The 14434-nt window shown below is 41.6% G+C and overlaps 1 protein-coding gene across 2 annotated transcripts; it reads left to right on the forward strand.

Moving 5' to 3' along the window:
- Nucleotides 1–2405: 2405 nt before the first annotated feature.
- On the forward strand, nt 2406–14141 carry LOC135520298 (tumor protein p53-inducible nuclear protein 1-like). Of its 2 annotated transcripts, XM_064945732.1 has the most exons (5): nt 2406–2612; nt 3238–3288; nt 4773–5101; nt 8104–8575; nt 11284–14141. In XM_064945732.1, exons 3-5 carry the CDS (start codon nt 4975–4977, stop codon nt 11531–11533), a joined length of 849 nt encoding a protein of 282 aa, XP_064801804.1. In that variant the 5' UTR covers nt 2406–2612; nt 3238–3288; nt 4773–4974; the 3' UTR covers nt 11534–14141. The 2 variants fall into 2 exon arrangements, with proteins under 2 accessions (XP_064801804.1, XP_064801803.1); XM_064945731.1 differs by lacking the exon at nt 3238–3288.
- The last annotated feature ends 293 nt before the right edge of the window (nt 14142–14434 follow it).

Below are 14434 nucleotides of genomic sequence, written 5' to 3' on the forward strand. Positions count from 1 at the left end.
CTTCCTATGTCTGTCTATAGGCCCACTGTGAAATGTTGTTCCATTTTCACCCCAATGGAATACTTGGCCAGCAGTCCAGGGGCAGATTGCACCAGTTGGGTGTAAAAAATAAAGTTGGTATAAAATGCTAGGTTGCACCAACCAAAAATAAGATTAGTCGTAGCTAAATCCGATGTAAACAATGTGCCTTCATGAGATTTGATGCTTCCTCATTATGGTTGGTCAGTCATGGCAGATCTATACAATGATTTATATAAGCCTGGATTGATAACACGATTGAGAGGCTTGGAAGCCACCTGTCGGCCATATTGGCCCTCCGGATTAGGAGCAGTCCTCCATAGGATGAATGGAATTCTACACTATTTCAATTAAACGTTTTGAGGGACTCGGGGACTGACAAAATTACATGCATTTAACTATTTGTTGTTTGTTACAGTGGGGACAGTAACAGTACTCTCAACAACAAAAAATAATTTAAGGAAAATGTCTTTGCTCACAATATAATTTAAAAGTATGCATTAAGGTGTCTATAATAGAAAACGAATGTAGACATGAATAAACACATTTTTATAGCTTCCAAAATATGTTTTAGAATTGAGTGCCTCGATGGCTGCGAGCAGGGTTCAATGCAGCGCCCCCTGTTAGTCATCCAGGGTTTAAACACATCATTGATTCATTCTAAACTTTGCAAGGTATGTTCGTCACATCACAAAGCATGCAAATTTGTCTCAAACACAACTGGATGGATAATTACTCTGGGAATGAATATCACTGAATAACGGGAATATTCGAGTAAAGTAGGCTAAAGCCATTGATCAAATTGTTACAGAAACTCCCAGTCATCCAACCGTTTTAAATAGCGGTAGGTGTGTGTGGTCAGCTATAATTTCGGCGTTTATTTTTTTTATTTAACCTTTTAACTAAGCACGTCAGTTAATAACACATTCTTATTTACAATGGCAGACAAACTCGGGCGACGCTGGGACAATTGTGCGCCGCACTATAGGACTCCCAATTACGGCCGGTTGTGATGCAGCCTGGATTCGAACCAGGGACTGCAGATGTGAACAGCAAAGGACGGATATGTAGTGCCTTAGACCGCTGCGCCACTCGGTAGCCCCAACTGCGCTTCTTTGATACAATTGTGGGGACTCGTCTTGATAAATCAATCAGTACTTTTTTTGTTTTCACAGAATGTCCGTTTTGGATAGCCTACACGGCTGGGGAAATGTTAGCCAAATTGAGGTGAGTGTTTTTCTAGCCTCAAAAACGATTTGCTATTGGTATTTTATTACATGTTAGTTGTGTATGGCTTACTTAGGAAATTAACAAAGACACTTCTATGTCTGTATTTTTGCCCACTGTGAAATGCAGACCCATTTTCACCCTAATGGAATACTGGGCCAGCAATCCAGCACATTTGACATCGGACGTAGAGTTACGACCCATTTACAACTAACTGGTGCAACCAGCCCCAGGAGGTCCTTTGTCCGAAGTGTCCTTAATCTGGTTTATGTATGGGGGTTGGTGTACCATTGGATCAGGCCCCTTTTCCCAATTTACACCGCTTGAGGGAAGGGGTGCTTTGTTGTACCCCTCGCCGGGTGACCGACACTCTGTATTGAGTGCATTGTCATCTTTTTGTCCCCTCTTCCTTTGTATGGATTCTTTTTGTTTGTGAAGCCAATGGCCCATTCTGTCCCGATAGAGGAGACATACATATATCAAATTTTTGTGATTACACCAAGTTTTTTGTTGTTGCAATGTTACAATAATGAAACATATAGATTTTATGTTTCCTTTTCGGGAGGGGGCCGAGCTGTTATTGCTTTGTAACATGGTCCCACACTCCTAAATGTACTTTTTTTGGGTCAATTCTAATGCATGGGTGCTGAATAGTGTTTTGGTACTTTTGATAATGTCACCTTCACATTATTAGATCATTTGACTGTCACTGGGCTACAGGGCGATGTTTTATTGAGCGAAGGAAATAATGTTACAGGATGGCTTCATTTACCCTTTATGGACAGTTATATAACAGGGTTATAACGCATATTATAACATTGCTAATTTATAGCCTGCTATCCATAAAGCTTGATAAATTAAGCCGGAAAATAGTAAAAATCATTAGGAAACATATGGGCTCTATTTTACCCATCACAGGAAATAAGGGTGCTTTATCAAATATGTTGACAAGTTTGAAGAAAGACTTTAAAAATCAATCCCAAAAACTTGTGGGCTGGGTTTAGCCCAGTCTTGTCTTTCTCTGGGGTGGTCACGTGCGTTGGTGACTGTTTGTCAGAGTCAACGGCAGTGTATGATTGGCTTACAGATTTAATACAGGGCCCTCCCATAGGCTGTTGAAAACTACGTCTCTCGGATCAGCTGTTAGTGTGCCTCAACAATAACAAAGGGAACAGTTGGGACCTCGGAAAGGCTCGGACAAAGTAACGAACTGTGTTGCTCCGAATACAAAGGTCCATGTACTTAATTTCTTCTGCGAAGGAAACTTTTTTATATATATTTTCTAAAATATACAATCTACCTCAAAGTCTTAAGGATTTAATCACTAAATATCCGTCCTTTGCTGTTCACATCTTTTCTTGCCGCAGGTGAGTTTTTTGGGGGTCTCTTTGTTGTCTGTTGTTCAAAGAACACGCAGTAATCTTTTGCAATTCAATTGTAGGCCATTGTTGACATGACATTATTTTCACAAGAACGGTTTAGCACAAACACAGCCTATTTCCACGGTTTTTATGCACCAACAATGTTTTGTGTAGCAAAAATAAGATTCTCGGCCTATTTTTGCCAAATAAGAGGCAGACGGCAGTCTACTGAAAATGTATTATCATGGCAAGGTCTATATGTCTCCCGATCTATTGAAGGAGGTGCTATTTATATGCACAAAACAGAATTGTACTTTGCTGGCAGATTAAGATTGTAAGAGCTGCGACCCGCCCAAGAGGTGTAGGGTTACGCTCTACACCCTCTGCTTGTATGCTAGTCAACAAACCATCCTGCAATCAAGACAGCCTACCACGATTGGAAGTTGTTATTGAACCTAAAATGTGCCTTATTTTGTTACTTTTGATGTAATAACTTAAAACAAAGAAATCACTGAAAATATAAATAAATGTTATTACAGAACCAATATCAGGCATTTTGATCTGGGTAGAAACCTCATGGAGAATATCCATATGACGTAATCGTTACGGTACTAACGTTCTCTGTTCCAAGGTGTCGACGACAGGCCTCCAACCAACCTTCCAAACACCATACGACAAGAAAGTGAGCTCTCACACAACCTACCGTTTCATTTCGTTACTAATAATATACTGCCATTTTAATGGGCCCAATATCACGACCGCATCTTCACCCCCCTCCTTGTATTCTATCTGAATAGAGCCAGCATTCTCGGGAAGGAAACAATGCATGCAAGCGATATTTTGTTGAGGATGAACAGGTGCAGGAGATTATAACCCAGTTGCCTATTGGACATACTGTAGATTAAGTCTCATAGAAAAGCCCTCAGTCCCTTGACCTCATTGCACAGCTGCTCATTTTTGCTGAATCTTAGAAATAAGAGGATATTGAATCAAAGAACGAAGTGTTTGCATTCGCTTGCAGCCTACACATCTTCTGACGAAGATGTCTGATGTTAAGTAATACATGACAAACTGTATAACGTGTGTTTTCCTGTAGCCTGCCTGGCAGACCAGGTTTCAGTTTGGTGTCACGTCTACCAAACAGCGATCTTGTCCTTTTTGAACATTATCACAAATAAGAAGCTACTGCAGTTCTCAGCTTTTCAGATCTTACAAAACCACATATCTCTAATTATTGGCTGCACTGCTCTGTATATGTTTTCCATAAATGTGTACATGCATACAACTCATAGTTCACAATTGCACTGACAAATGTGGCTTCACAGCAGGAATTGAATGTTGTCTGGCAGAATAATGGTTGTTGTGTATCAGTAATCCTGCTTCTGGTCAGGGGTCGTAATCTATGACCTGAAGTGAGTGTAAAGGCTGTGCTGTATCCCTGGTGTGTCTGTGTGGGGGTAGGAGTTCACTTTATCAGCAGAGGAAAATGCTGTCTGGCTTTTTACACTCTAGTCAGTGGGACTGGAGGTCTAATTGCAAAGAAAGGTCAATCCTTTACCACCAATACTGGGCTGTAAGGTCACAGAGAGTTGACCCCTAGGTGTAGATACAGCACTATAGGGTGTGTTCTATAAAGGACCACCCCTATCAGTGAACAAGCTGCTAGGTTACAGATCTATTAAGCCCACACATATTTGGCCAGTGTGTCTATGTCAGTTGGCAGCTAGGTGGTGATGATGGGTCTATTTCCATAATTGGCTTTATGAGGGATGTCTGGTAGATGATACCCACACCTGTAAACATTTACGACCACATACGGTGCATCTTTGAAGCTTGTGACAGTTATGAATGATCTGGCTACCCTTTTATATGTTTAATTATCAAGTATTAGAGATATAGAAAATCTGGTTTTGGCAGAGAGTGTTAATATTGGACTGTCCTCTCAAACTAGTAACCCAGAAATAAACACAGATGTCCTTCCAGTTCAGTCTGGCCCATGTTTTCCTCCTGCCAATTGCCCAAAAGCCAAAGGATCTTTGCATGCATCTCCCCCCTCCTTTTTCACACAGGTCTTTACAAGCTCATGTGTATATGGTTTCAAATGTGTCACTCAAGATCACAACAAATTATTCTCTCTCTTTCTCCCCCTCCCCTTTTGTCTCTCAGGTCCTTTGTAATTTTGCACACGCCGAGGTGAGCTATTACCAGACTTTGCACGGCTCCCCTCAGATGATAGACATCCGTACCTTATTGAAGCACTTTAGCACCTGCAGCTGATGACCAAAGTGCCTGTTCCCCACCCTCACCCCGGTCCTCGCACCACTCAGCCCCCCCCTGGTCCTGCCGTACCCCCCCAAGGAGTCCCAGTATGTTCCAGAGGCTCACCAGCGTCCTGTTTGGGGACGATGTGGAGGAGGTGAGTGGGGGAGGCCCTGGAGAACAGGGCTTTGGCCAGAAGGAGGAGGATGAAGAGTGGATCCTGGTGGACTATCTGGGTGAGTTTCAGAACATACACAGACACACACAGAGGAAACCTTCATAAACAGTTAAATACACACTCTAAACACAAACAACCCTCACACACCATAACCTCCTGGTATTCATGTACAAAACGTTTCAGATGGGTTCAACAGTGAGCATCATTTCCATACAGTCACGTGGTGGGAACTTCACTACCTTTTAAAAGTCAACACTGATTGTTTGCCGCTGCAGCGTTTGTTTTTCCATGTGAGCATATTATCAGATATATACATATCATAAGCATCTAAGAACTGACCTTATCAAACTGCTTGGCTATGCAATCCTTGGGTGCCTTATTGTCTCCATAAACCTCTGTTTTGTGCCAACGCAACCTAAGTTCACCTGCGTTCACAAATGCAGACACAAGGATGCTACTCTAAGCCCTGGCAAGGTTCCCAGTATCCATACGCACAAAAACACATACACGTGTGCCCAGACACACATGGTTCTACACATATACAGTATATAAATGCTGCTCAATAACACACACACACACACACACACACACACACACACACACACACACTTGTTCATTGGGGGGAAAGGAGTGCATCCACCACGTCTGTCCCTGATACATCACATCTCATATTCCACAAGTGTGTGAATATTCAAGGTGTGAGAGACTGAATCCTGCTGGGCCACTTCTGTACGGTTGAGGGGAGGGTGGTGGAAGGGATATGGGGCAGTATATGGGCAATATGTCTGTAAACGGGTCAAACAAAAGCATGAGGGGAGGAAGATAAAAATAGGCCCGGTAGAGTTACCCTTCTAGGCTCTGAGGAGTGAGACGTGTGGGCAGACAGCCCAGCAGAATCCCCCTCCAGAATTGCCACCAGTCGGTAACGCAGTCTATGACCCAAGCCACCTGGGATTAATGCATTCGTAGCGTTGTCTATCATGTCCATTATTCGTTATAGGACTTGTATTACATATGTAGCTCATGGCTTCTTACGACAACCTTTGGAAATGCATTAAGGCTGAGAATGTGTTCGTAATCCATTTTACGCATCATTCATTACAGGTGTTCCAGGTAAATGCTTAAATGCCTATAAAAGCATTCATAATGCTTTACAAACAGGTGGTTGATATATTACCCTATATATAGTCCAGCACTCTGTAGCCTTACCCAAACTGTTATGTGATCATAGAACAGTATGATATAATAATGATTCATCTGATCACAATGAATCTCTATCAGATGATACATGGTATCATAAACCCTTTATTACGTGTCTGTTTTATAGAACTGTTAGAGTGAATGCAGTAAGCAGAGGTCAGATGTTTTGTCTCTGAAAGCGTTGAATAATTCTTTCCTGCACAGACTGCAGTACCATGACCTATTTTGCAGTAGGGATTGATTCCACATGCTTAAAGTGTGTACTATTTAGTGTGTACCCGCTGTATTCCTAGAACACTTTAACAGCTCAAGTTGCGCTAGTCTCCTACTTCTTCTAAACTGCCAATCTATTATATCAATAGCGTAGACTGCTTTCCTTCCCCCGTCCTACGTGCGCACACACATACAGTATACACACACACACGCACATAAACACACGCACAAACACGAAGTGGATGGTGGGGTGAGAGGATTACAGGTCCTAATTGGCCTTACAGAGACAGTGATGAGGGGTGTAAGCTGTTTTAGGGTTCTGCTGCATTGCTTGGCGGCTAAGCGTACGGATCACCCTGAAGGTGTGTGTGTGTGTCAGAATGGATGAGATTTACTATTTTTATTTTTTTGAGTTAACAAGGTGGCTGCACTGCCGCTGACACGCGTGACAGAGAAAGATGAGGATGGAAACTGAAGTGTCCTTGGGAGTGGGTGTATTTCTATCACACACAGACACCGTAACACATCCACACACTCAGAAATGAACACGCTCTGAGGAACACAACACATCTGTACACACTACATCTGAAAAGGAAAGAGAGGAAACCTTTCATGATCATACACACACAGGAACACATCCAATACACACACACAGTTACACACAGAACACAGTTACACACAAAGAACACAGTTACACACAAAGAACACAGTTACACACAAACATGTACATGCACACACTCAGCTGTTTGTCAGAGATTCTGTCCAAAAAAAGACAGACAGTCAGCTTTAAACTTTGGCCAGGAATTAAGTTTTGGCCAGACGTCGGTGCAGGCTATTTTTAGTATAATGGGAACCCAAACAGCAATCTGCTGGCTTTGATTCCCATCTGGTATCAAGTTGCTTTTTCCATCATACTTCCCATATGGCAGTGTATTATTCTGACTTTAGTGCACTATTTACAGTAACACCACCAAGTCTCAAAGCAAGACATGCTGTATTGCCCAGGGATGCAGTGAATACAACTTCTCGCTCCAGCCAAACCACCTCATTTAACTTGATTAGATTTATTCAATTGAAACTTAGTTTCTCTCCTAACCTTTTAAGCAGCATCACGAGTTGAGCTAGTGGAAAAACATGTTTTGGTGCATTCTAGAGTTGGGGAAAGACTGTAAAGCATTTGGAAAACGTTTGTTAGAGGGAGTTGCTGAAGCTGCTTGATCCTATGAGTGACAGCTCTTGCGCACACACACACTATAGTATTTTGGGTCAGGCATGTTATTCTGACCGATAGAACACTGCTCTGTGCCTGTAGGGCTTTGACACCTATGCGTCAGGGGAAAATCTGTTTTTGTTTTGATCGCTAAAGTCATTCTCTCTGTGCCACATTGCCCCCTAAAGTCATGTCAGGGTATTGCATATGAGTTGTCATCCCATCCAGGTTGACCTCAAGACCATCATATTGCATTTTTACATTTTGCTACAGGGAGTTTTACACCTTTTTTTTTATCACCAATTATAAAACTCAATGGTTGTAAAACACATTTTCACACATACCCTACATGCTTTTGTTGCAAACAAACTTTCCATTTCTTATTTAAATGTAAATTGTGCTGGTGTATCCTAACCAATCCCTGCCTTTCTCCTCAGCCGAGGCCTGCTCCAGCCCCTGTGGTGACGGCCTGTCTGAGGTGGAACTGACTTCGGAGGAGGAGGAGGACCTTGTGGTAGTCCCCTCTCCTATCGCCAGCTCCCCCATCCGCTATGCCTCCTGCACCTCCCTGGACTCCACCGCCGACACCGAGGATGGGGGTCCCGAGGAGGATGAGGGCGGTTTCCAGCGCCTGGAGGCCTGTTCTCTAGAGGAGAGCTGGTTCGTGACTCCCCCACCCTGCTTCGGCGGGGGGAGGAGGGGCAAGCCTATGGTACTGGAGACCAGCCCCCTGGAGAACCTGCTGATAGAACACCCCAGCATGTCTGTGTACACCACCCACTGTCCCCCACGACTCTCCCTCAACCTCCCCCTCTCCCTCAACCTCAATCTCTGTCTCCCCCCCGTTGACACACCTGCTGCTGTGGGCATGGAACCGGGACGACGGTCGCTTGACACCCCCTGCCACAGGTAGGGCTTGTTGCTACAAAAATACTGGCAGTAGTGTTACAGCACCTACATTTAGTGAATTTCCCATGTCTTCTTATATGGGCAGAAAACGTACATTCTTGTTAATCTAACTGCACTGTCCAATTTACAGTAGCTATTACTGTGAAAAAATACCATGCTATTGTTTAAGGAGTGCACAACAACAAACTTTTATCACGGCAACTGGTTTGATACATTCACCTCTGAAGGTAAATAATGTACTTACATTCAGTAATCTTGCTCTGATTTGTCATCTTGAGGGTCCCAGAGATAAAATGTAGCATAATTTTGTTTGATAAAATCAATTTTTATATTCAAATGTAGGAACTGGGTTCTACAGTTTGAACCCCTGCTGTCTGTGTAAAAGTTAGTGTGTACGCTAATGATCCATCATGTATGACATTCCTGGGAGTGTGTAAACAAAAATGTTGTATTACCATATAATTTTGTGTGTTCTCTATAGTTACAGTGGGGCAAAAAAGTATTTAGTCAGCCACCAACTGTGCAAGTTCTCCCACTTAAAAAGATGAGGCCTGTAATTTTCATCATAGGTACACTTCAACTATAACAGACAAAATTAGAAAAAAAATCCAGAAAATCACATTGTAGGATTTTTAATGAATTAATTAGCAAATTATGGTGGAAAGTAAGCATTTGGTCAATAACAAAAGTTTATCTCAATACTTTGGTATATACCCTTTGTTGGCAATGACAGAGGTCAAATGTTTTCTGTAAGTCTTCACAAGGTTTTCACACACTGCTGGTATTTTGGCCCATTCCTCCATGCATATCTCCTCTAGAGCAGTGATGTTTTGGGGTTGTTGCTGGGCAACACGGACCTTCAACTCCCTCCAAAGATTTTCTATGGGGTAGAGATCTTGAGACTGGCTAGGCCGCTAGGCCACTCCAGGACCTTGAAGCCACTCCTTCGTTGCCCGGGCGGTGTGTTTGGGATAATTGTCATGCTGAAAGACCCAGCCACGTTTCATCTTCAATGCCCTTGCTGATGGAAGGAGGTTTTCACTCAAATCTCACAATACATGGCCCCATTCATTCTTTCCTTTACACGGATCAGTTGTCCTGGTCCCTTTGCAGAAAAACAGCCCCAAAGCATGATGTTTCCACCCCCATGCTTCACAGTAGGTATGGTGTTCTTTGGATAAAACTCAGCATTCTTTGTCCTCCAAACACGACAAGTTGAGTTTTTACCAAAAAGTTATATTTTTGGTTTCATCTGACCATATGACATTCTCCCAATCTTCTTCTGGATCATCCAAATGCTCTATTGCAAACTTCAGACGGGTCTGGACATGTACTGGCTTAAGCAGGGGGACACGTCTGGCACTGCAGGATTTGAGTCCCTGGCAGCATAGTATGTTACTGATGGTAGGCTTTGTTACTTTGGTCCCAGCTCTCTGCAGGTCATTCACTAGGTCCCCCCGTGTGGTTCTGGGATTTTTGCTCACCGTTCTTGTCATAATTTTGACCCCACAGGTGAGATATTGCGTGGAGCCCCAGATCGAAGGAGATTATCAGTGGTCTTGTATGTCTTCCATTTCCTAATAATTGCTCCCACAGTTGATTTCTTCAAACCAAGCTGCTTACTTATTGCAGATTCAGTCTTCCCAGCTTGGTGCAGGTCTACAATTTTGTTTCTAGTGTCTTCAGACAGCTCTTTGGTCTTGGCCATAGTGGGGTTTGGAGTGTGACTGTTTGAGGTTGTGGACAGGTGTCTTTTATACTAATAACAAGTTCAAACAGGTGCCATTAATACAGGTAACGAGTGGAGGACAGAGGAGCCTCTTAAAGAAGAAGTTACAGGTCTGTGAGAGTCAGAAATGTTACTTGTTTGTAGTTGACCAAATACTTATTTTCCACCATAATTTGCAAACAATGTGATTTTTCTGGATTTCTTTTCTCATTTTGTCTGTCATAGTTGAAGTGTACCTATGATGAAAATTACAGGCCTCTCATCTTTTTAGGTGGGAGAACTTGCACAATTGGTGGCTGACTAAATACAATTTTGCCCCACTGTATGTACTTGAAAATGTATCATTTGACAAATTCGGCACATTTGGGCAGACTTGATTCAAAATATTGTCCAGTATTGCAATGCTTCACTGGATCAATCGGAAACGTTGCACACACACTGCTGTCATCTAGTGGCCAAAATCTAAACAGTGCCTAAACTGCAATATTATATGATGGCCTTTCTCTTGCATTTCAAAGATGGAGAAGAGGGAAAAAAGTATTTTTGTTTGTATTATCTTTTACCAGATCTAATGTGTTATATTTGTTAGATGTTAGATCTAATATGTTGTATAATATTATATTTTGGGGTGGTAGGTAGCTTAGTGGTTAGAGCGTTGGGCCAGTAACCGAAAGGTTGCTGGATCGAATCCCGAGCAAGTCACTGTTCTCCCGGTAGGCTGGGGTTTTTGTTCTTATCTGACTTGCCTATTTTAAATAAAGGTTAAATTTAAAATTGACATTTAAAAAAAATTATCTCCTACATTTAATTTCACAATTCCACAAACTTCAAAGTGTTTCCTTTAAAATTATATCAAGAATATGCATATCCTTGCTTCAGGTCCTGACAAGTAGTTAGATTTGGGTATTTCATTTTAGGCGCAAATTGAAAAAAGAACATGGATTAACCAATCCAGCCCCCTTCCTGTCTCCCCCTATAGGCCAGAGACGGTAGTGCAGTGCAGAGCCGGCCCCCATGCTGGCTGCTATGCGGCTGCCGTCCCAGGCCTCCTAGACCAGGCACAGCAGCATGGACGACTGGCCCAAAGGGTACGTGGCGGCGCCCAGCACCAGCTCCTCTCCCGCAATGCCCTGCGCCGCCTCAACCTGCTGCGTACTGGAGGGGCCAAGCAGGCCAAGACCACCAACACCTATCTACACCAGCCTGGCCAGAGGCATCTCAACTACTGAGGTCCTGGCCCTATCCCTTACCCTCCAACTATCAATTCATCCATCTGTCTCAACCTGGATCCACGAAAAGAGTTCATCCTGCAACATTCTCTCCATCTTCCCTCCATCCACCGATCCTCCACTCTGGAATGAAGAGATGTGATGAGGACTCCTTTAGAATCAATGCCATAGGTCACTTTACTCCGCCGCAGGTCCACACCACCACAACTGGGAGAGACTGGTTCAATCAGATATAACACCTGTGGCGACACTCTCCGCTTTCACCCACTCTGCAATGGTTGTGTGGTGTCATAGTGTGGCTGTATATGCTGCCATAGAATGGTTGTGTGATGTCATTGATTGATATCATGGAGTTGCTTGTATGCTGTCGTAGTGACATTGTAAGTGATGTCATTGAGTTGTTGTATGCTGTCATAGAGTGGTTGTGTGCTATCAGAAGAGGGTTTGTGGCTTAATAGAATGACTGTGATGTCTTTAGAGTAGGAGTAGGCATTTAGAAAAGGAGCATGTCTTTCACTTGTAATTAGGACAGTTTAACAAGGTTGTTTCTCATGCCCCTCCAATGAAATTGCTTCCTCTCTCACTTCATGGCAAACTAATGTAATTTGTCATTCTGATGGCCACAACTTACTTTTCAAAATCATCACCTCCCCTCTCTTGACTATGGGTGAACCTGCCTTGAACTTAGTAATTCAGTACTTTCACAATATTGATGGTCAAATACTGGGTTAAATATCACTAAACGCCTTGTTATAATAGTAGAATTTAAGATAAAAATAAATAAATGTAAAATGTATTTAAAAAAAAATTCCATAATATTTTTTAAAAGAAAAAAAACTTATATTACATATCAGTATGAAGTTAGTATGAGTGTTTATCTACATAGGTATGTTTGTAAGCAGCGGTTTGACTACGTTAGTGTGTGATTTGTTGCATGGTTGTATAGCGCTAGTCTCCAGATGTTGAGAAAACAGAAGAAAAAAAATGTTTTTGTGTCTTCTCATATTGTTTGTTCTAAATCTGCAGTCCACTTCTCAGGGTCATAGCCAATCACCTTTACACTTTACTAAAATGCAGATTACTTGACGGATGTTAATTGTCTTTGTACATACTGGAGACCTTCCAAATTTGTCATAGTGTGCTTTGCCTTGTGGTAATGTTTGTGATCAATGATTGACCTTTTAAAATAATTGTGTGCGTCTCGATGAATTTGAACGTTTGCTTGTCCAAGGACTGTGAAAATGAACTCCTACTCTCTCAATCGACTGTTATAACCCACCAAGATGGAGTGAAACTATTAGTCTTTTTAATTTTAGTTTGTATTTTTTTTCTGTGTACTTTCCATTGTTTTGAGTTAGATTTTTGACCTGTTCTTTATTTGCTTAGTTACATAACTTAGTAATATTATGTTAAAATGTCAACCAAAAAAGTAGCAGCAAACTCTAACCTTGCAATAGTTTATATTACTATTGTTTTTGCTTTTACAGTATATTCTTCTTTACTTTAACAATGTTTGCAAATTGGAGACTTTTGTGTTCTGAAATGGTCAAGTTTGTGACAACATGAATCTGTGCACTGTAGTGGTAAGAAAGCACAGAGACAACTCAAAGACCCAAATAGCCTATTTTAGTTTCACAGAACCTCTAAAAGTCAAGTATCCAGGGCAAACTCAATCATTTACATGACCTAATATTACGATAACCTGATATTATGACCTAATATCACCTGTTTCTTTGTACTTAATGGGGGAAATACACAGTACATACATACTCAGATGTATTTAGCATGGTAGCATTAAGAAGCAGTAAGGTGGTTTTGTTTGGTTTTGTCTCTATTGTTGTAAACTGATTTATAGTGAAGTGATTTAAGCCTAGCCATTGTATTTGTGTGTCTTTTTTTATTTTCAAATTTCTCCGATTGCAAATCATTTGACGTGTCAATTTTTGTACTGCATTGTTGTGACACGGGCAACAGGACGAAGGGAATGGAGGAGATGGCAAAGTCCTCATTTTTGATGTGTGAAGCTGGAAGGAGCCATTTTGTTTTGTCCTCGGCTGTCTGTCTGAGCTCTTTGATAATAACAGGGATTTGTATTTTGTTTTATGCCTTGAATTTGTTGTGGATCACGTGCCTTCCAGGTTAAACAGTATAATGACAATGCATTAATGAAGAACTTGAACTGTTGTCCAAAGGGACAACACATACAAAAGAAAATCACCTATGCACACAGGAGGTAGCTTCTCTTCGTGAACCACACAGCCCATGTACAGCTTTTATACACAAATGTAGCAAACCTGTTTTCTCCTGTGTGAAGAAAATTTGGTGGCATTTTTTTTTACTACGTGTTAGACTTCTGCTTTGGTTTAGTTTACTGGAATAATACAGCACTTTGCCAAAAAAAGTGTAGGAATTTGAGCGTTAACTGTTATTTATCTACTTAACTGATTGCATTATTTGTATTTTGGACGTATGAGAGATCAATTCACTCTGTTTTTATGGTCAGCAAAATTTGCAAATGAGAATGTGGTAGTCTGTTCTAAAACTGTAATACATGCTCTGTTGTCATGATGTAAAGCCACAGTCTACAATAAATGTTTTCATACACATACTCTTCAGTTTCTGTCCATTTGATCCATTTAACCTTTATTCTACCAGGTTTATTCAACTAAGATGACATGTATTTTGCAAGAAAGACCCACAGCCAGGCTGGACTTAATTTCCAAACCTAGCCCTTTATGACACCGAGCTGAGATGTTACTTTCAGTATGACATTCTCATGAGTTCTGAATGAAGAGTACGTAACTGCTTTGCACAGCAATATTAAAGCATAATAAAACGTTTAAAAGATGGGCTTCATCAAACAATTGAGAACGAGTTATCACGAATGTTTGACCAATCACA

The sequence above is a fragment of the Oncorhynchus masou genome, chromosome 29 (genome assembly GCF_036934945.1).
Source record: "Oncorhynchus masou masou isolate Uvic2021 chromosome 29, UVic_Omas_1.1, whole genome shotgun sequence".
In the NCBI taxonomy this organism is placed as follows: domain Eukaryota; kingdom Metazoa; phylum Chordata; class Actinopteri; order Salmoniformes; family Salmonidae; genus Oncorhynchus; species Oncorhynchus masou.